The sequence below is a fragment of the Cervus canadensis genome, chromosome 2 (assembly GCF_019320065.1).
Source record: "Cervus canadensis isolate Bull #8, Minnesota chromosome 2, ASM1932006v1, whole genome shotgun sequence".
Lineage (NCBI taxonomy): Eukaryota > Metazoa > Chordata > Mammalia > Artiodactyla > Cervidae > Cervus > Cervus canadensis.
Genome location: NC_057387.1, coordinates 4,062,421 through 4,082,890, shown reverse-complemented (window position 1 = coordinate 4,082,890; position 20,470 = coordinate 4,062,421). Strand labels below are relative to the sequence as shown.

General features: G+C 41.3%; 1 protein-coding gene across 4 annotated transcripts in view; it reads left to right on the top strand.

Annotated features, from left to right (window-relative positions):
• The first annotated feature begins 940 nt into the window (after positions 1–940).
• PBX1 (PBX homeobox 1) overlaps positions 941–20,470 on the top strand; it is a 329,043-nt gene continuing 309,513 nt past the window's right edge. The window contains exons 1-2 of one of the 4 annotated variants that reach the window (XM_043450585.1): positions 941–1,858; positions 5,104–5,177. In XM_043450585.1, coding sequence (XP_043306520.1) covers positions 1,668–1,858; positions 5,104–5,177 — 265 coding nt within the window. In that variant the 5' untranslated portion in view covers positions 941–1,667. The remainder of the gene's footprint in view (positions 1,859–5,103; positions 5,178–20,470) is intronic. The other 3 variants (XM_043450579.1, XM_043450602.1, XM_043450593.1) reach the window with 3 other exon arrangements.

The window sequence follows — 20,470 nt, the reverse complement described above, 5'->3', positions numbered from 1 at the left end:
GGGATTAAGTAAAATAACTCATGTAAATTACTTGGTGCATAGTAGGCATTCAATAAATGTCAGTTTGCTCCTTATTCCAGTTAATAATGCTTATTAAACTATATTAAAAACTAGAACCAGACTGTGATAATGCATTTCTTTATTAAGTACTTAAGCCAAATAACTAATTTCCCCCAGGGAGAAAAGAAAGAGAGATGTTGAATTAGTTTCATTTGGTCAACTTATTTATTAATCTTTTTTTCAGCATTATTTAACAGTTCATAATTTAGTTTCCATGCAACCAAAATGTTACTGTTCAGTATTCCTTTTAGCTCTACTGTGATTGTTCTTTTTAATCTATTTTTACATATGCCATTTATTAGAGATCTTTATTAATTATATTAACAGCTCGATTATGTTTCATAACAACTTCGTGCTGACAAACTTTGGCTCACAGCAGTTTCCCTGAGGTCTAACGAATTAAAAGGATCAACTTTTAAACGGCAATGTTAGAGGAAAAGAAAAACCCCGGTTGCAGGGGAGACCGACACTGTCTATATTCTTTCGTGTTAATTTTGTACGTTTGTATTTAAGTAGAGCCACATTTTTCTCAAGGACGGAATCCAAGTGAGGCAGGAAGGAAAAGTGGGAACGTACTAACCGAGCCGGCGCTACGGTATCATTGCACCTTTAAGGACTGGAGACTTGGTGTTAGCTCGGCCTCCTTCCCAGCCCACCTCTGAACTCTGATTGACAGGGCGCCGGGCGAGGAGGAGCCGAAGGAGGCCGAGGAGGAGGCGCAGGGAGGAAAGTAGAGGGAGGAGGGGCCTGTCTTTTCTCCAATGACCAATCAGGGGAGGGGGCGGGGCCACGAGTGCCCTCCTCTCTCCTTCCCTCCCCCGCCTCCCGGCTTCCCCGCCTCCCTCCTCCCCCCTTTCCTCTGCCCCCTCCTCTCTCCTCCTCGTCCTCCTCCTCCTTCTCCTCCTCCTCCTCTCAGGCTGTGGTTTTTCTGTATATGTTTCTGGAGTCCTGAGCCTGAGCTAAACAAAAGCAGGAGGCTGACGGGGCTGCTGGAGTTTGCAGAGACACGGAGGAGGAGAGAGCCTGTGCTCTGCCTTGCCGCCGTGGCTGGGGGAGATCTGGCTTTTGCAACAGCCCACCCCCTTTGAGATCACTCTGGCCCGGAGTGGGGGTGGGGGGTAGCGGGGGGTGGGGGGGGAAAGTTTGCATTGCAATCCCCCTGCCTTCCTCTCCTTTCTCCCGGCCAATGCATATTTGCAAAAGGATTAAGCCACAGATTTAAGCGTCGGGAGCCCATTTCTGCCTTGCAAAGGAGACGGACTGAAAAACCAAAAGCCAGCTCTGATTTCTTTTCGTCAAGTGGGAAGGTGGTTTATTTTTCTTGCTTTTTTGGAGTCAACACCCTTCCCCACCAGTCCTTATCCCCACCCTCACCCCTCAACCCCTTCACGCCCCCTCCCCCTCCCCACTCCCCATCCTCCCACCATCCTCTAAAGAGGCAAAGGGATTTTTTTTTTTTTTTTCTTTTGGTCTTCTTTTTTCCCCCTTCTCTGTTTATCCTGAAAAGGATTTGAAGACAGCTTGAAGGATAAAAAGCCTTGGTGCTTCCCAGGAGCCGAGCCGAGGAGCAGAAGAGGAAGAGCCGGGGGCTGCCGTTGCCTTTGGAGATGGACGAGCAGCCCAGGCTGATGCATTCCCATGCTGGGGTCGGGATGGCCGGACACCCCGGCCTGTCCCAGCACTTGCAGGATGGGGCCGGAGGGACCGAGGGGGAGGGCGGGAGGAAGCAGGACATTGGAGACATTTTACAGCAAATTATGACCATCACAGACCAGAGTTTGGATGAGGCGCAGGCCAGGTGAGATGGAGGCTTTTCTTTTCCTTTCTTGGGGTTTTTTGTTTTTCTCCCTCTCGCCGGGGGAAACAATGGGAACCGAATCACCACAGCGCTTTCTTTTTAAATGTTATTCCTTGGCCCATTTTGACGAGCAACTATATGGCGGAGGAGTAAAATTTGAAGGAGCGTTGTTATCGAAAGTGCAATCTCCCATGCGGTGATGTGGCTGTCTGTATGTATATTTTCATATATTGTGTGTGTGTGAATATAGAGATCTTCATATATATCCACACAAACACTCAGGCAAGCCGAAAATACTGCCAACTGATCCAAAAGCGGCCCTCGGCACTTTTTACTGCTTTAAAAAAGTATCAGAGAGAGCAGAATTGTCAAGTTTTTGAACAGCATTGCATGTCTTCTTGTTGAGGGACTCCGTAACATTACAAAATAAAATGTCCCATGAACACTTTATTTGCAAATATAGTTGACTCCTTACGTAAATCAGAGGCTTTGGATTTTCTATGTGAACATACTCCTCTAAAATTAATTTTTATCTTTCCCCCTTTCCATATTAAAAAAAAAAATAAAAGCAGAGTAATTCTTTGTCAGTAGTTGTCAGCCATCCAGAAAATATTTTGCATTCATTTAATTGTTCCAAAAAGGCTGATGTAAAGAAAGAAGAGATACTGTTGCTTTTAAACATGTTTGTTCGGTTTTAGAGACTCGGATATGTAGTGTAACTTTATTGTCTCTTATTTTGAGTCGGTTACTAACCTTCTGTGGCACAGAATGTATGGTTCTTTAAAAAGGGGTGGGGGGAGAAAATCAAGCATGCTCTTTCCCCATGCTTCTTTCAGGACCACTTAGATGTCACTAAAATAGAAATGAAGGCAAATGTGTATTTTATATATTTCCATCCTATAGGACACGAAGATCTTCATTAAGGAAGCATTATAAAGAAGCTCTGTAGCTTCTTAGTTAATCCACTGCCAAGTATATAGTTCTCCACTCTAGGATTTTACAGTAAATTCTCTTAAAAAAAAAAACAAAACATAAACTAAATGGCAACCCACCAACTGGTTGCCCAAGGCCGTTCTTGAAAAGAAGAATTTAAGACACTCTAATGGCCACATGTCTTTCCAGTTACCCAGCTTTATTAAATCTCAGAAGTAGTTGGTTTTTTAAGTCATGTGTACACAGTTTCTCTACCTCACAAGACTTAATTCTATGGAGAATACATTATTATATCTATTTCTGTTTAAGGGAAATGGGAATTTGAATTGAGAAAATGAGAAGAAGCAATTTCAAGGATGATATGAATTACACTCTTATTTTAGCTATAAGCACATGCAACATGTAAACTCAAAAGTCCTGAGGTTTATGGATGCTTGAAAACTTGGAAAGGTTCAAAGACTGGAACTATGCTATTTTTTTTTTTTAATAGAGGAAGGTTTTCAAAAATTATTTGGTGCCCTTTTTGAATTTTATTACCTGGAGAAAAACTAATAGGTAGGGTCAATGGAAGATTTCCCACTGGCAATCTCTTTTTGAACTGGAGCAGATCTCTTCATTACATTGTTCTAGAAAAATAAACTCAGACATACCAATAAACGCCTCTAATAACAAGTTTGTGCAGCCGAAGGGGCCCGTAGCCCTGAGAACCACCACTTTCCTGATGTTTAGTCCCGCTCCTTTTTGTACGACTGAGGACAGCCGTGGCTTGGCGGGTTCACCCTTTTAATGACCTAAATGTTGAGAGAATCAGACACAATTTTGGGATAGGGAGATTTTCTGTTCTCTATATAATCCAACCCCATGGACGTGCTTGGCAATAACAATATTTCTGCAAAGCTGCATAGAATTTTTTGTTGTTGTTATTTGTTTTGCATTTGGGCTTTTATATAAGAATACAATTAATGAAAACTCCTTTAAAAGGCCCAGAAAGAAGTCTTTGATACCTTAAAGTCTTCTTCACCATTTTTCTCACCCCACACCAGAACTAAATCGCCACTAAGCTTTTCTTTTTAGTTAATGTAACTCAGCAAATACTTTAACTGGGTTTTCCTTTCCTTAGTCACATCTTCATAATGTACTTTTATTATTTATATAGTGAACCCTTCGTATTTTAGACGCAATGTTTATGTTTATTTTGATACTCTTGAATTTTGAGATTTTGACTCTTCTACTGTACAGTAGATAGAGCATGCTTCTGGTTTCCGTTCCTCAGGATGTGTATCTATTTTTTTAACTTTGAAAGGAATTTAAAAAGAATTGCATGTGTCTTCAGTGCCAGAGGTTTCCATTTATCTTTATACATTCATTTTAGTTAGTCAACACAATTCCCTTAACTAATAGCTGATATGATCAGTATTTTGTTTCCAAAACAATATCCTTCTGCTAAGTGCTTCCAGAGTAAAATCAAGGGAAAGGTATTGTTTTGGTCCTTAAGTGCTTGCTGAATACAGACACATATAAGAACCAGGTAAATCACTAATCTAAAAGGCAGAATTGTATTTATTTTTTTCCCCAATGGGTGCAAGGTCCTAATTGTAAATAATTGAATTTCAACACCTGCAAATAAGCAGTGTGTGCACAAGCGACATAATGTGAACACAGAGAAATGAATCTATTCCCCATATGGGTATGTTTGCCCCCTGGCAATGCATTTCCATACTCTTTAACTTGGGGACTGAAATTTTATAAATTGACAGTTCTGTTCAGAAGACCTTTCAAGCATCTTGTGTTTATGAGAATACAGGGGCATCTGCGGAATGAATTCAAACACATGGATGAATTAAATTTGAAAACACACACACACACACACACACACACGAACTGAAAAGCAGAGAGCTCCTAGGCTATGGTGGTTGCGTAGATTATACAAAACTGTTAACCCATGCATTTGACTCTGCCGTGTTTTCATTGCCCTGGATAGGATTATTGGTTTAAGACTTCCACTTGGATTAAACTACTCATAAAAAACAAAACAAAACAAAACAGAAAACCCCAAACTCTTCCTAAATGAGCATAATTGAGGTTAGTTCTGTTCTGTAGTTAAATCCCTGCTCTCTCCCTGCTAATTAACATTATTTCTTTTTCTATGGCGGGACTCTTTATATTAAGTCATAAAGCAATTGAAGCATGCCACAGAGTTATGCTTGGTCTATAATTTTGGCTAAATGCTCAATTTTTTCCCCCTGTGCATTATCAGCAGCTTGATCCCAGGAGTCCACCTAAGCTATTCTGTTGTTGTTTCTTTCTTGCAGAAAACATGCTTTAAACTGCCACAGAATGAAGCCTGCCTTGTTTAATGTCTTGTGTGAAATCAAAGAGAAAACAGGTAGGAATGAGATTCCAACATTTAAGCATTTTCTTTGGCCAATTGACCACTTAACTGGCAATCAGGAACCCATTATTTAAATATTAAAATTTCAGAATAGAAGTACTTTCAAGATTGATCGCATATTCCAATAGGAAGTCCTAGTAGCCTTGCTTCCTGGAACAGAAAGCAGCAAGTTTCTTTGACAGTTATTACCAGACATTAGCGGTTTGTTGGCCTTAACTCTATTCCTGGCCTCTTTGAAATTGAAGCTAAAACAGAGGTTCTGAAGGGGAATTTACAGAATGATGTGCCTGTGGGGGAAAAATACGAAAGTAAAAGTCCACTTCTTAAAGGAATATATTTTGGCCCATCTTTAAGACAGTGTTTTTGGAGTTGGGCATGGGGTTGCTAAAGTGTTTAAAGTTTCCTCTTCTTTTTTCCTTGTAATTACATGAAGCAGCAAACTAGAGTTCTTGACAGAGTGTTGTCAGATACCTTTGTGGAACGCGTCACACGACATCAGGTTATCGGTATCTGAGCGCCCTGTGATTTTATAGCTGGGAGAATCGCTGGGTTTAGGAGAAGAGAATGCGACGAGCTCACTCATTCTGTCGTTTTTCTACTTTCTAGACCTCATATCATGAACTAACACACTTATAACACGTCCCAGGAGGGCATTTACATTTTAAAGCAACAATTAAAAAATAGCAGTCATCAATCAGAGGTGTTCTTAAACAACAGATGCTCTGGGAAGGACACTTAGCAACATCCTCTTGTTTGTTTATTTTAATCCTTAATTTTCCAAAGTGGGTGAGTCTCTCCCTTGTAAAAAGAAAGAGTTGAGAAGGCAATCTGAAGCCAGGGCATAAAGATGGGGACGAGGGGTGGTTCCATAAAGCGGGAGCTTCTGCTGGCCTCTGACTTGGTCGCTCGCTGCGGAGCAGCGCAGAGTACCTGACATCCTATTTATTTATTTATTTTTTACAACAAGGAGTGTAACAGTCAATAATTCATATCTAAACCATATAAGCAAGGGCATGACATGAATGAAAGTGACAATAAATATGATTGCATGCCCGGTTGATATACATTGATAGTTACACATAAAAAAAGGAAGGAGGGGCTCTGAGGGCACACAGGGTGGCTTTCTTTTTGAGGGCTCTCTGTGTTTCTGTTTTAAAAAATGAATAGTTTCAAGATGTGACCATTGATCGAATGTGTAATTACTCGGGCCTTGAAATGTATGGAAAATTAGTAAGCAGCTCCTTTGTTGAATGTTATTTGTGTTGTGCGTGACATCCCAAACAAAGCACCTGAGCAGTGATGTTCAGATCTTGTAAGTCTTCCAGGTTTCCTTGCCAAAGCCTAACCTTATTACAAAGCTGGGAATTGCATTATTTTAGCTGTGATACACCTTTTAAGAAATGTATGGGTTGTGCATTCAAATATCAAAAGGGCTTTTTCAGGTTGTCACACTTTTTAGTTTTTTTTTTCTCTATTAGCCTGGAGCAAGAAACCTAAGTGCGTATATATTTCTTTATCTTTTGTTTTTTTCTTCCTTCTCAGTTTCTTTTTTCTCTGATTCTTATTTACCTGGAATATTTGATTTGTTGAAATCTGTTGCTGATTGGGTATGCATTCCTGCTGATCTTGCTTCATAAAATACAGAATCAAGTTATAAAGGCATATTTGATAATTCAGTCTAAAGAGACTCTTTAAGACACTATCAGATTTTCATTGAAAGGAAGTCTATCAGGGCATTTAAATGTATATTGTGGTCAAAGTGTTTAATTCTAGTCTTCTAATTAAAATCTACTGCTAAGGCAATAGATCAAAGTGGATGGATGTGAATATAGATATGGTTCTAGTGTGGATTCAAGAGTTTGCTCCTCACATGAGTATTGCCTAAACTATGGTGATGAGAAGCAGTTTTGTCGGTCAAAATCATGCTCTAAAGGTATAATTTATTGTTGGATTATATATTTTGTTTTAAAATTTTTCTGTTATTGAGTTACACTAATGTTTGGAGCTTTTTAGAAATCTAAATTAAGGTTTTGTATGCTGTCTTTCAAATAATATATTTTTAAAAATAGTTTAGTGAATACTGTGAATTGAAAATAATAAGGGTAACTGACCGTGTGTTAAGAGGGAAACACCCACACATACACACAGAAGTTTTGCATTAAGAGGACACCCATGGGTGAGAGTACAAAAAAAATAGTAAAATAAAAAGAGGAAAAAAGAAAGACCTTTCTCCTGTTCCTCAACTTGTGTATCAGAAGGATTAAGGAGAAGGAAGAAACCTCTCCTGGAATGTTGAGTGTTCCGTGTTGTAGGTAGGAGACAGTTGCGGTGTGTTGAAAAGAACTCTTTGATTGTAAAGCACGCTTACTTACTCAAGATCGACCTCACCCTCATTCCGAGAGCTGGCAAATCTTCCATATGGTTGATGTGCCCGCAACACATCGTGTCTGTGAAGTTGTTGGAGCTCTTTTTCCCGCCGCTTCTTGATACAGAGCTAGTGACAAGATTGTTTGGATGATCAGTTCATGTACATTCTTTCATTGTTGGGGAGTTTCCCTATTGTTACTTTCTAGTCTTTACACTGAATGAGTATTTTTGAGCTTCCTTCCCAAGTATTGCAGAGGTGATTTGATTTAGGGTGGGCTCTGCTTGTTTGGATTCTCACGGGAGCACTACGTGGGCTTACCTAGGTCTTTACAAGGAAGTCAGGACCCTGACAGGAGCCTGGGGATTGCATTCCTTGGCGGCTTTTGCTTTTTTGATTTTTGTCAAAGACTTTCATTGGGAAACTCAGAAATTTGGAGGGAAACTAGCTAAGATTGTCTTACCAACCTTTTGGAACTTTAAAGAAACAGACACGCATAACACCTAAAGTAGGCAGCACCGTCTAGATTACAGTTGATTGATAGGTATTTACTCAGAAATTACTGTGGGGATATTCAGGGAAAAAAAAAGAACCCAAGAGTCTTCTTGTTGAGAAATGTCGGTAAGTTTTTATTTTGATACCTTTTTGCTTTTTTAAATAAAAATGCCAAGAACAAGGAATGCCTGAACAATTCTCAGGCAGCAAATCTCAGACAGTAGGAAAACTCTGTCAAGACCTCTAGCAAGTATGTTTCAGAGGCGGCTTTTATCTGCTTTTTCCTTCTGGGAGCATAGAGATTTCATAGAGAGTTTTGGACCTTTTAATACCTCATTTTCTTTCATTTCTTAAGAACCATTCCTTGTCTTCTGACATATTAGCAATAGACTGTGTTTTGCATATGTGTAGAGGTGGTGGTAGTGAGGTTGATGGGATGGAGAGAAGGAGAAAAAAAAAATTAAAACATACTGAATTTCTTAAAAGGACCTTAACCATATTTTTAAACATTTCTTGATTTTAAAAAAATTTCCGTGTCAAAAATCATGCCGGTTTAAAAATGAGGAAAAAACACAAAATATTGGTTGCCATTTACTAAGGAGACTATTTATAGATAGTAATGAATAGCTGTAATTGTTGTGAATAGTTTTTAATTTTAGAACAAAATAGCTATATATGGCAGTTTTCAGCAAATTTTCCTCTGAGCATCGTCTGCTGTGAAGTTAAATCAAATCACTGAAGGATATTAAAAAATTATGTTTTGTTTACTTAATGCCCTTTTGTTCTCTCTCTCCTTCCTTTATTCTCTCTGTTCAATTAACACTCCCATCACAGGCTCTAGTTTTTTTTTTTTTTTCTTATCTCTACTACTGTGTTTCAGTTTTTTCCCACCCTCTTATTAATTCTCACCTGCCACTTCTTTTTAGTATAGCAATTACATTATGAGATTTCTGCTTCTCATCTTTTCATAGCTTTAGAGAATAATTTGTGTGTGTGTGCACGCATGTGCATACATGTGTATGTGTGTGTGCTTGTATATGTAGGTGGAGGGAACACCGTGGAAGGAAGTTTATGTTTTAGGAAAATAATTCTGAAAGGATTAGGCCTTGAGCAGAGAACAGGAGTGAAATAACTTCAAACAATTTAGAGATGCCTCTGATCAGATTCTTTTGGGGACTGACATGACAGGAGTGACTTTTCGTAAATGCTCATCTCTAGAAGGCAAAAGCGAAAAAACTTTTTCTTGCTGATGACAGAATTCAAATTTTGTGTGTGTGTGTGGAAGGGGCAGAGAGAGAGCAAGGGAGCAAATGAAGGGGAGTTACTTGATGCCACCCTTTCAGGCGCAGTGTGTGAGCAGAAGGCAGGGTGATTAGACCCTGTATATTTATTCTGATCTGGATACCAGCAGTAGACCTATAGTAATACGACTCCGTGGAAGACGCAGTATCCGTTTCTGATGAGAAGCATCCCTTCTGTCCAGTCATTGTCCTCCACTTTTAGAAGCCGATTTGCACCCATTCTGGCACCTGAGAAGTGGGGAGAAGAGGGCAGCGAGCAGCCGGAGTCAGACCTGCCCCAGTGAGGTCTTTGGAAATTTGGTGTCATGTTTTCTAGCAATTGGATGTCTATGAGGACTGGGAATGAGGAGAATTTAAGGGAAACTGAGGAAGCTCGAAGAAGGTTTATGAGTCGGGGAAAGGCACAGGGGAGACCTGTGATCCAGGCCTTGTGGGCTGTTGGGAGCTGGGAGCAGTGAGGGTGCTGGGTGCCCAGGCGGGCGGCAGGCTGCACCCTGGGTGGAGAGTGGCAGGGTCTGGCTCACTGCTGGGGTCCAGCCTCTTCCACATGCCTTTGCTTCTCTGCTCTGCTGACATTCGTATGCTTTTGGTTATTGTTGGCAAAATTAAAACATTTACCCCCAAACAAGCAAACAAACACAAACTCAGATATTAAACATATTTAAATAGGAAAGCATTTTAATTTTTTCATTTAAAGCATAACCCTGGCTTTTCTTGAGACAGTTTTACAGGCATGCCTTAGGGAAACTGAGCCTGCACTTTGGTTTCCAGCTTGTGTTAGATGAATGCTGTTATGGTTGGAACTTGGTGTAGTGATTCTAAACATACTTTTTACCTTTACTTTTTATTTAAAAAGTCACCCAAAATACCACATGATTGAGGCAGTGTCCTAGGTACAGCTCCCAAAGACAGCTCTTGCTCATTTTGCTATGCTCCTGGAAGCACCCTGTCCACTTGCATGGACACTTTAGCCTGGGTTAGAGGAATATAATAATTCTAGCTCCACTCCTGCACCCTACCTGATATGGTGTGGTAAGGTTTAAGGAATGTAGTAATTGATGAATAAAATAATCAGAGCATTAATGAGCTGTTTGTAAAGTACTTTGAACTCCCTGGGTGATACAGATAAGAGATACTGTATTTTCTATAGTAAATTATCTAAAGACTTGTATTCTATTCCATTTCGTAGTTTGCCAATGTGTTAACTCTTCCTTTGAATATATAATTGAGTGGCGAGGTAGTCATTATGTCCCATCAGGAGAATTATCTGGTTGAATCTTTTGTCTTATCTTCATCTTAGTGGTAACACTTCTCAGAATTTGGCAGAGTGATTTCCAGAATTAAAAAAAAAGAAAAAAGAAGTGTGAGTATAAACTGACATAGGATTATAAAGCCCATCTTCCTTCATGGCAGAATAAGGTCAGTGGTGACTTCCCAGAAGGTCTTCTTACTTCTGACAGCTGTCTTTCAGGCTCTCAATTATTGGTGGAAATCAAGATTGCAGTGGGTGGAAAAATTCATCTATTTTGGGTTAGGTCATGGTAAAGTTTAGGTCAACTATCTCTCTCATTGATACTCTGTCATTAAGTAGAAACTGGGGTGGGTCCCTCACACCTGTACTAGTTCTGGATATACCACTAAGTAGTTGTAGATGACAAGTAGATAGCTTAAATACTTTTAGGAGAAACTATAATAGTAGTGGTTAAGGATTTGGTCTCTGAAGCTTGACAGCCTGGGTTTGTATCCCAGATCTCCAACTTTTTCAGTTGTGTAACCTAGTTAAATTTACTGAACTTCTCTGTGCCTCATTTTTTTTTTTTTCACTTAGAAAATAAAGATAAAAATGGTACCTATTTTGGAGAGTTATTGTGAGGATTAAATGAAGTAATACATGTAAATTACAGTGCCTGGCATAGAGTAAACAGTCCATAACTGTTAGCTTTTATTATTTCTGGCCCTGTTTTCTTACATGAAAAAGAGAGGCTTGTACCAGATGGTCCCTAAAGACCAAGCCAATTCTAAGACTCTGTAATTCTGTGCTGAAAAAAGAAAAATAGTGCTGAATTTAAGGTTTGTTTTCTTATGTTTCTCTTGCCATTCTCTTAAAGTGAGAATGAGTTGTATCTGGCCAAAAGGCTGGGCAAGGTTGGGAGAAGAGGGGGAAAAAGGAATGGATAAGAGCAAAAATAAATGTTTTCAATTATTTACAAACTGGACAACAACCACCTGAAAAGTTACAATGGCATTTTTAGTGATGACATTTTCTTAGCATCAGCAGCTGGAGATATTGTGTAATCATAGTTAAAAATATTTTCCCTCTGAAAACACATAGGCCCATCCATTCAATTCACAAAGTTTCAGAGGAGGAAGAGTAACATAAAGTGACTTTAGGGCAACCTGACCTGTCTTCCTCATATGTTCCTACTTGAGGGAAAAATGTTACCTTTGTCATAACAACAACCTTGATACTAGTAGGTTTATTTTTTTATATAGCTTTCTTGGGATATATTTCATATACCATGAAATTCGCCCATTTAAATTCTACAGTTGAGTGGTTTTGGTCTATTCACAAAATTATGCAACCTAAATTTAGAATATTTTATCACTCCCTACAAAAAAACCCCTGTACTCATTACCAGTTAGTTCGTATTTCTCCCCTTGCCTAGCCCCTACTAATCACTAATCTCTGTCTGTATGGATTTAGCTGTTGTGGACATTTCACATAAGTGAAATCATATAATATATGGTTTATTACTAGCTTTTTTCTCTTAGCATGGTGTTTTTAAGGTTCACTGTGCTGTAGCATGTACTGATACTTCATTCCTTTTTATAGTCAAATAATATTCCATTGTATGGATATACCACATTTTATTTATCCATTTATCCATTGATGGACATTTAGGTTGTTTTCATATGTTGTTGTTGTTCTGAACATTTGAACAAAGTTTTATGTGGCCATGTTTTTATTTCTCTGGAAATAAAACATTCCACCTAGGAGTGGAATGTTAGATCAACTCCATGCTTAGCATTTTGAGGAATTGCCAAACTTTTCCAGAGTAACTGTAGTAGATGTATTCTTAAGTTTTATTGTAAATGAAATTTATTTCATTTACATGAAAATTTAATATAATTTAATATGAAATTTAATATAAATAAACCAAATTTATTTGGTCTTCAGCATTCTCAGCATTCCATTTTTTCAGTCTTTTTCTTCAGTCACTGATCTTTCTTTTCCTCTATGAGTTAAGGTTTACTGTATTTTTTAGTCTTCTTGGATCAATACCTACTCTAAGAAGAAGTATTTTGATAGTTGTTTGACTTGAAGTGAACATGAGCAAGATTTATATGAAACCTCTCTCAGAACTATCTGCATGTTAGAGAGAAAAAGAAGTGAAGTCAAAGGAATGAATCTCTATGGCTGAAATTTCAGGTGTCAGGTTCCTGGAGAAGAAGACCTTTGCCAAGAAGACCAGCTGGTGTCCTGAGGAGCAGTCTAGTATGGCAGAGAGAGCCTGGTGTTTGAGTGAAACCAGTCTGGATTCAGATCCTCACTTGTGTGTAACATTGGAAGGTTGACTTAGCGGAGCTTCAGTGTCCTTATCTGTACAGTGAAGACCATGCAATGTAGGCTTGCTTGAGGGACTAACAGGACGATGATATAAAGCACAGTTGCATGAGTGTGCTAAATACATCGCAACTGCTGTTATCTTTTCAAAACCACATGACTGTCGACCTCTGGTCTGGTTAGTTTGACGCTGTCTATTCCGGTTCAGCCCTGGCCAGAAGTTTTTGAGACTCCCTGCGATACTTTCTGATGGTGCTTTTAAATGCTTTAAAAGGCTTTCTGTATGAGAGGGGGGAACCCCCAAAACTCAGCAGAAGGTATCCCAACACTGGTACTGCCTTCCTTCAATCCTAGAGTTCTAGCGAGAGAAGAATCCCATTGAATAGTGCTATGCAGTGAACCCATATTTCATTCCAAATTTAATGTTTTAAATTTTGTAGTAGTCCACTGGGGGAAAAAAAAGTGAAAGGAAACAGGTGAAATTAATTGTAATAATACATTTTATTTAAATCCAAATATATCTCAACTATTTCAACACGTGGTCAATATAAAATTATTAATGAAATATTTCCACTTCTTGTATTAAGGCGTTCCCATGTATTGCATATTTTACATTTGTAGCACGTCTTCCATTTGGACTAGCCATACTCCAAGTGCCCAAGAGCCGCATAGGACCAGTGTCTTCCATACTGGACAGCATGGCTATAGAATGGTTGTTCTGGCATAAATCTTTGTTTGCTAATTTTCTTGGCATAATTTTCACACTCTAAGGAAGACTCCTGGTTGTTCCCTACTCACACTTGATCTGGTGGTTCTGCACCAATTGAAATTGGTTATTGATGGATAGCCATGTTGCGAGAAAAAAAAAAAACAAAACGTATCTAAGGCATCTCTTTCTGGCAGGGAATATCCCACTACTGGGAGCCAGGATGAGGTAGTTCCCCTTTAACTCCTTCTGTTTTTTACTTCTTTCTTTCCTTGACTCCTTGTTTTATGGTTTGATTCCTTATCCTTAACAGAATTTGAAATGTTCCCTAAAATAAAATAGGTGGTGGAAACAACCACTTTTTTTTTTTTTTTGGTACAGCTAGAATACAGTGGAGCAAGTACAGAGAATTCCATGTGGAGACAAAAAAAGTTTGCTGGACCCTGAGTCAAGAGTTCTAAGACCTAAGGCTGCCTGCCTCCAAATTACTATGTTATTTAGAGAATGCCATTTATCCTTATGGTCTCATGTTTCTAACGTCCATGGAATGGGCCACTCCAGTGAGCCACTAATCTGAGCCCACCTTTCACAGATCATGAGGTCTAACATGGTCCCCGCCAGGGCCTCGATACATAGCATTTATGAAAGGAAATTCTTCTTTCATTGTTATGGCACTTCTAATTTATCCTCTGACTCCTTATATCTTTTCTAGACAGTCATGTAAAACTGGTTATGGTGGTGTTAAAGCAACTTCCATCAATCAAATTGAGTTGGAAAGGCAAGCTGGGAGGAAAAAAAAAGTAGTGATTTTTTTTTTTTCCTAATTGAAGCATTCAGTATCACATTTTACAAAGCCAGCTGGAGGCCAGTCCCAGTTTAATCCACCTTGTTGACTCCATGACTAAATGCAAATTATGTTTCTTTTGCATCCTATCTGTTTGTAGCTATTGGATTCTAGACTGAAAATTGCTTTTGGAAAATACAAAGATTTATAGTTGCAAACTTGGAAGTGCAGTATACCTTTGCCAAGTTCATATGGTGTGGCCCAGGAAGTCAGGAAATTTAGGTTTGATTTTCACCTTAGAATTGTGGACAGTTGCTTGTTCAGTATGCCTCAGCTGAAATGCTAAAATGATGTCTGTTTCCCACCTACCTGTCAGTGGGGCTTCTGGAAACTTAAACTGAAGATATTTAGAAAGATGTTTGACTTTCCTTAAGAAAGTGTCAGTGTGAGAAAAGTTCTCTATTTGTCCTGCTTTGAGACAAGTTTGAATCTGCCAGTAGGTCAAAGGAATACATTTACCTGGTGGCCTGTGCTGGTGGGGCTGCCAGTCATTTTTCTGAGGGTTTTAGGTGATTTGAGCCCAGGTCTTGTCACTGTAAGAGAATCCTCCTTATAATTACCACTGTTAATAGAACTGAAAGTTTGCATTTATCTTTCGTTCCTAACAAAGAAAGCCTCTCAGAGACCCTGATGATGAGCCCAGCCTACATCCATTCTGAAAGGCTCTCTGTGGATAGGAGGGTATAGACGTTAATTCCTCACTGCAGAGGTGCTAGGGCCGTGCACCCTGCTTACATTAACAAACATTTAAAAGCAAAGCGGGGGTGATAGAAGCACAGCTTTCCTTTGTGTGGTCTCCTTACCAGGGTGACTGTAATCCCTAACCCCTTGCGTGGTTGGGTGCCGCCGGTAGGTGCTCCGAGCAGCGCGGAATATAAAGGCTGGAGGAGAAGTAACCAGATCCTGTGAGGAATAAATTAAAGCCACTTCCTCCCGAGGCCTATCAGTGGGGAAGGAAAACAACAAAAACCTTAGAGATGAGAGAGCCTGTTTGCTTAGATCAGGTGGAAAAGAGAAATCGGAGTTTCCGAGAAGGAGTTTAAAGGGACGCATTACAAAATAAAACTTTGGGAACTTAAGAAAATGCTAAGAAACCGTGGAGGAGCAGGACAGTGAGCCCCATGGCCTTGTGCTAAGTGAGGCCCTTTCAGACAGGATCGCAATGCCTCTAGCTGGGCCTGGGGAGACGGGCGCCTGGGTCTTGCTGCAGCATCCCGCTTAGCTAGGCTTTCAGAGGAGGGGTCTCTGCGAGCGCCGCGACGCCTCCTAGAAAACTGGTGATCTCACCGTGGGGCTGATAGGGATGCTGGGGAGCGCCCGCCGGCTGCCGTCCCCTGCCGGCCCCAGGCCTCCAATGAGCCCCGCAGGGCTGCGCTCACTGGCCAGGAGCCGCCGCCCCGCGCAGAACCGGCCTGGAGCCCCGGAGCCCGGCGCCGGCCGCCCTCGAGCGGCCAAGGAAGCCGAGCATTCCCGGAGTGGAGCTTGCTTGTGTCTTCACGGATTTTCTCCTCTTTGGCACCCCAGGCTCCCTCTCTTCCCAGCCACCTCCGTTCTGGGCTGCCCTCTAATCCCCGAGACGGTGATAGGAGAGGACCCAATCCTATCCTATCACAGGGAGAAAGCCATCCTTCCTTTATTAAATGCCCCCCCGGGCCGGGCTTGGGCCCTCCTTGCCACAGCAGTCAGCCTCTGGTGAGGAGCAAGGGTGTCACCCTGTCCCCAGGGAGCCAGGCGTGGGGCTGTGCTGCGTTCTCCCTGGGCACCGTGGCCTGCAGCACAGACACTGGCGGTGGTGGTTTGCATACAGAAGTGAAATTCACAAGGCAGCGTGCAAGCGCGTGGGTGAGTGCATGCGGGCGCCAGCGCGCACACGCACACGTCTTCATTTGCAGCTCCTGCTTAGTTGCCTGGGTGTTTCCTCTCTATTCGGTAATCTAGTTGATGCTTTATGGTATTGAAGTGAATCAAGTAATATAATCAGAAGTTCCTGCAGAAACCTTCCCATCTTCTCTTTCTCAGCTCTTACAGGGAGCGTCTTCCCCTGGGGAGATTTTTAACCCAAAGAACCTTGACGTACTTTAAACAGCATTGATATTTGTTTTCATTAAGCTTGGCCTGATTTCTTTAAAACCTGAAGAAGGTTGGGGGCCTTCCTACAGACCTAGTTTCTGATATGGTGGCTTGGCTTGGCTTGTCTCAGAGGAAGGCCTAAAGGGGCCTCAAGCTGCTTTCTTTTTGCAAGTCTTTGGAAAGTAAAGAATTAATTTTGGTGGTTTGCCCCTCCTCTAGCCCATACACACAGTTGCCTCCCCTCCCCCACCTAGCCTGCTGGAGCCAAGGCAGGAAGGGGCTGTCATCATGCTCAGGCCTAAGCCATATTACTTTATTTTTCTTTGTAGAAAGTTACACTACGAAAGATGTTCTTCATGTGTGATTATTATTCTTAAATGGATTCTTGTGCTTTCCTATCATTGCTCTGTTACAGCCTCCTGGGGCACCCATCAGGTCCTCTAATAGACCCTCCAGAAACTTTCTATTGAGTGGATGTGGGAGAGTGAGAAGTCAGAAAGGTTGAATTCTTTCATTACTTTGAAAATCTTTGAGTTAATTCTCTCTATAAATTTCTACTGGCCCAGTCTCTGATCCACCAGCTGAAGAATGAGGCCCATTATTAATTTCACAGGATAAGTTTCTCATCCCTGTAACTCTGGGGGAGAAGATGGAAGTGTTATTATATAGGTTGAGAGTTTACATGTTCTTTCTGACTGTTATAGGTATTATAGCTAAAATATAAGAGTAGCAATACTAATACCAATGATGAAGATAATCAAGAATGAAAATAATTGCTTCTTTCTGTTCCTGATTTGGACACTGCCCCCTCCTACTCATTTGCCATACTGTCTCTTCCCTTTTTAGGCATTTCAGACTAGAATATCTTGGTAACTACAACTTTCACTTAACTTCTTAGAGGTTTACACGAAGGAGAGAATCTCCTTAGTGTCTTCCATTTGGACTTACGTATGCAAAGATTGGTTGTCTTGCCCATATCCCACAAGAATATATCTTCTTCTCACTTACGTTGGCTAATGTCACCTCCTGAATGTTGGCCTTCATAAGTGAGAGTCATGGACGCTTAATTGCTTTGAAGTAAGTTTGACCACATATATTTTTTAAAATATTTATTTATTTGGCTGCACTAGCTCTTCATTGTGGCATGCAGGATCTTCAGTTGTGGTATATGAACTCTTAGTGTGGCATGTGGGATCTAGTTCCCTGACCAGAGACAGAACCTACAACCCCTGTGTTGGGAGCAGAGAGTCTTAGCCACTGGACTGCCAGGGAAGTCCTTGATCACATATTTTTGAACACAGACATTTCTGGAGTTATTGGGCCAAACTCTTATCTCCCACAGGTTGAAAAGTGAAAAAGTTAAAAATAAATTCCTGCCCTGCTTGGGTTTAATTTTTCAACACCAGTTAGACATTTCATTTTAGACCTCCTGTAGGACATGATGAAATTACAGAGTTTGCATTCTATTTTGACCCCTTTGTTGCTGTAGCAAATATTTATGAAACTTCTCTGTTTGAGGCATGAAAGACACGGAGAAACACAAATGTGCCAGTGATGGCCCTTAGCCTCAGGAAACTTACAGCTCAATGTAGGCCCGGAATCATGGGCAGCAGACTTGCTCCCAGAGGCCTGTGCCCAAGACAGGACTGTGTTCCTTAGGGCCAGGTGTGTGTCTGAGGAGCTCCTTCTGAGCCAAAGATGTCACACGTGCAGGCTGATAGGCACGGCAGAGCGCTTTCTCTCATCCAGAGGGTGCAGGCTTTTACGTAGGCAGCCCGAGAAGTGTTCTGTGTCTGAGTTCTTGCATAGCTCGCCTTCTTTCCCTAAATGCTGCCTCTGCTTCCTGTCCTTTCTGCCTCTTCCTTTCACTCTCTTTTGTTTTTATTCTTTCTTCCTCCCCTCCACTGGGGCCTCCCCCAGACCCCCAAATCGCTATTTGCCCAACCTGTGACCTGAGACTGCTTGGCATTTCCCCAGGATGGCTGGAATTTACCGCCTGCCGAAGAAGCATCTGTGACATTTGCTCACCTGGGTAGCTTAAGCTACAGGGTCCGCGTGGAGGGACTGCTGAACGGAAGTGTGAAATTTACCTCTGTGCACCAAGGTTCTCGCCAGCAGGGAGACAAACAAGGATGCTTTCGAGAAGCTGAAATTAATTTTTATCAGGGTATGCGTAGATAGCCCTATATATTCATACACACATTTATTATGTATTCAATAAATGCGTGTAGACAATTTGTACATTATCTGTTATTCTCTAGTCATTATTTTAACAAATTAAATTTTCATGGTTAGCTTCATCTTGCACATTCATACCCTCCCCTTGCACAGCTCCCTTCTTTCTTCCTCTCCCTCCTTGCTGGTAGAAGACACGGGGTTAACTTCATGCTCTTTGGGGCCTTGTGCCATAAGACCTCCTGTCTCCTTAAGGTTTATGAGACTCTGGTGATGACTTTCTCGCTGCGGTGGTCGGCCCAACCAGGCCCAGTTGTTCTGCTGGTAAGGAAACAGTTGCTTGTCTCTTTGGATCAAACTGGTCTAGGAGCTTGTTCAGTCCAGTTACTGGGACAGGCCAGCCCTGGAGGTTTCTCTGGCTCTTGGAACACACAGACGCACAGTCTGTCTGTCCTGGCTGTCAGCCGAGGAAGGGAGGCAGGCAGTGTAGATGGTTAAGCTGTTACTTTATACTCATGTTTACCCTGTCCAAGTGATTTGAAGGGGAAGAGTGCTCTGGGCCCCAGGCTGGGGGAAGAGTACTGGTGGGTCATTTTAGCATGAGGCTGAATGGAAAATGTCAGTGGAAGTTATGCCCCATTTTCCCTTTGGAGCAGGGAATTCTGTCCACAGGTAATAATAGTTAATGCATGGAACACTGAAAATATGTGGAGCTCCTATTGCCCCAACTTTTAAGGTGAAGAAACTGAAAAAGAGTTTCATAAACTTCCTGAAAGTCACACAGCTCAGGAGAGGATCCGTTGAGACAAGTTTGACTTAGGAAGTTTTACTAAATGTAAATTTTTCTACCATAGTATTCATTCCCATTGAGTGACAGCCCTTCAGCTTGTGAATCTTCCCAGAAAATCCCATGGAATCCTACTCAGTTGTCCAAATAACAAATCATTTGGCTCTGCCCACTTCTGGTCCTGTTTCTCAGGTACATGAACTTCATTATCTCTTGGCTGTGGTTGGCTGTAAAGCATAAATAAAAGGAGATAAATCCAAAATTCTCCTTGGGCCTGTTTCCTGATTTTTGTTAGGCCCCTGCCTTTGCTTTTTAGAATCTACCTGATTTCCTTCAGGCAATGAACATGACTTATCTTCATAAGTCGGCTAAAACTTGACTGCCCCTTTGTTTTTTATGTATATATGAGAAGGCAATGGCACCCCACTCCAGTACCCTTGCCTGGAAAATCCTACGGATGGAGGAGCCTGGTGGGCTGCAGTCCATGGGGTCGCTAAGAGTCGGATACAACTGAGCGACTTCACTTTCACTTTTCACTTTGATGTATTGGAAAAGGAAATGGCAACCCACTCTAGTGTTCTTCCCTGGAGAATCCCAGGGACAGGGGAGCCTGGTGGGCTGCCATCTGTGGGGTCGCACAGAGTTGGACACGACTGATGTGACTTAGCAGCAGCAGCAGCATATATATATATATATATATATATATATAAATAAATTTGGCTCCTCTCTCTCCTTTGTGCTTAGTTATGTCTGACTCTTTGTGATCCTGTGGACTGTAGCCCACCAGGCTCCTCTGTCCATGGGATTCTCCAGTCAAGAATACTGGAGTGGGTAACCATTCCCTTCTCCAGGGAATCTTCCTGACCCAGGAATTGAACCTGGGTATCCTGCATTGTCGGCAGATTCTTTACCGTCTGAGCCACCAGGGAAGCCCAAATTGAGAATCCTTTAGCCAGACTCCCATGCAGTACTCACCAGT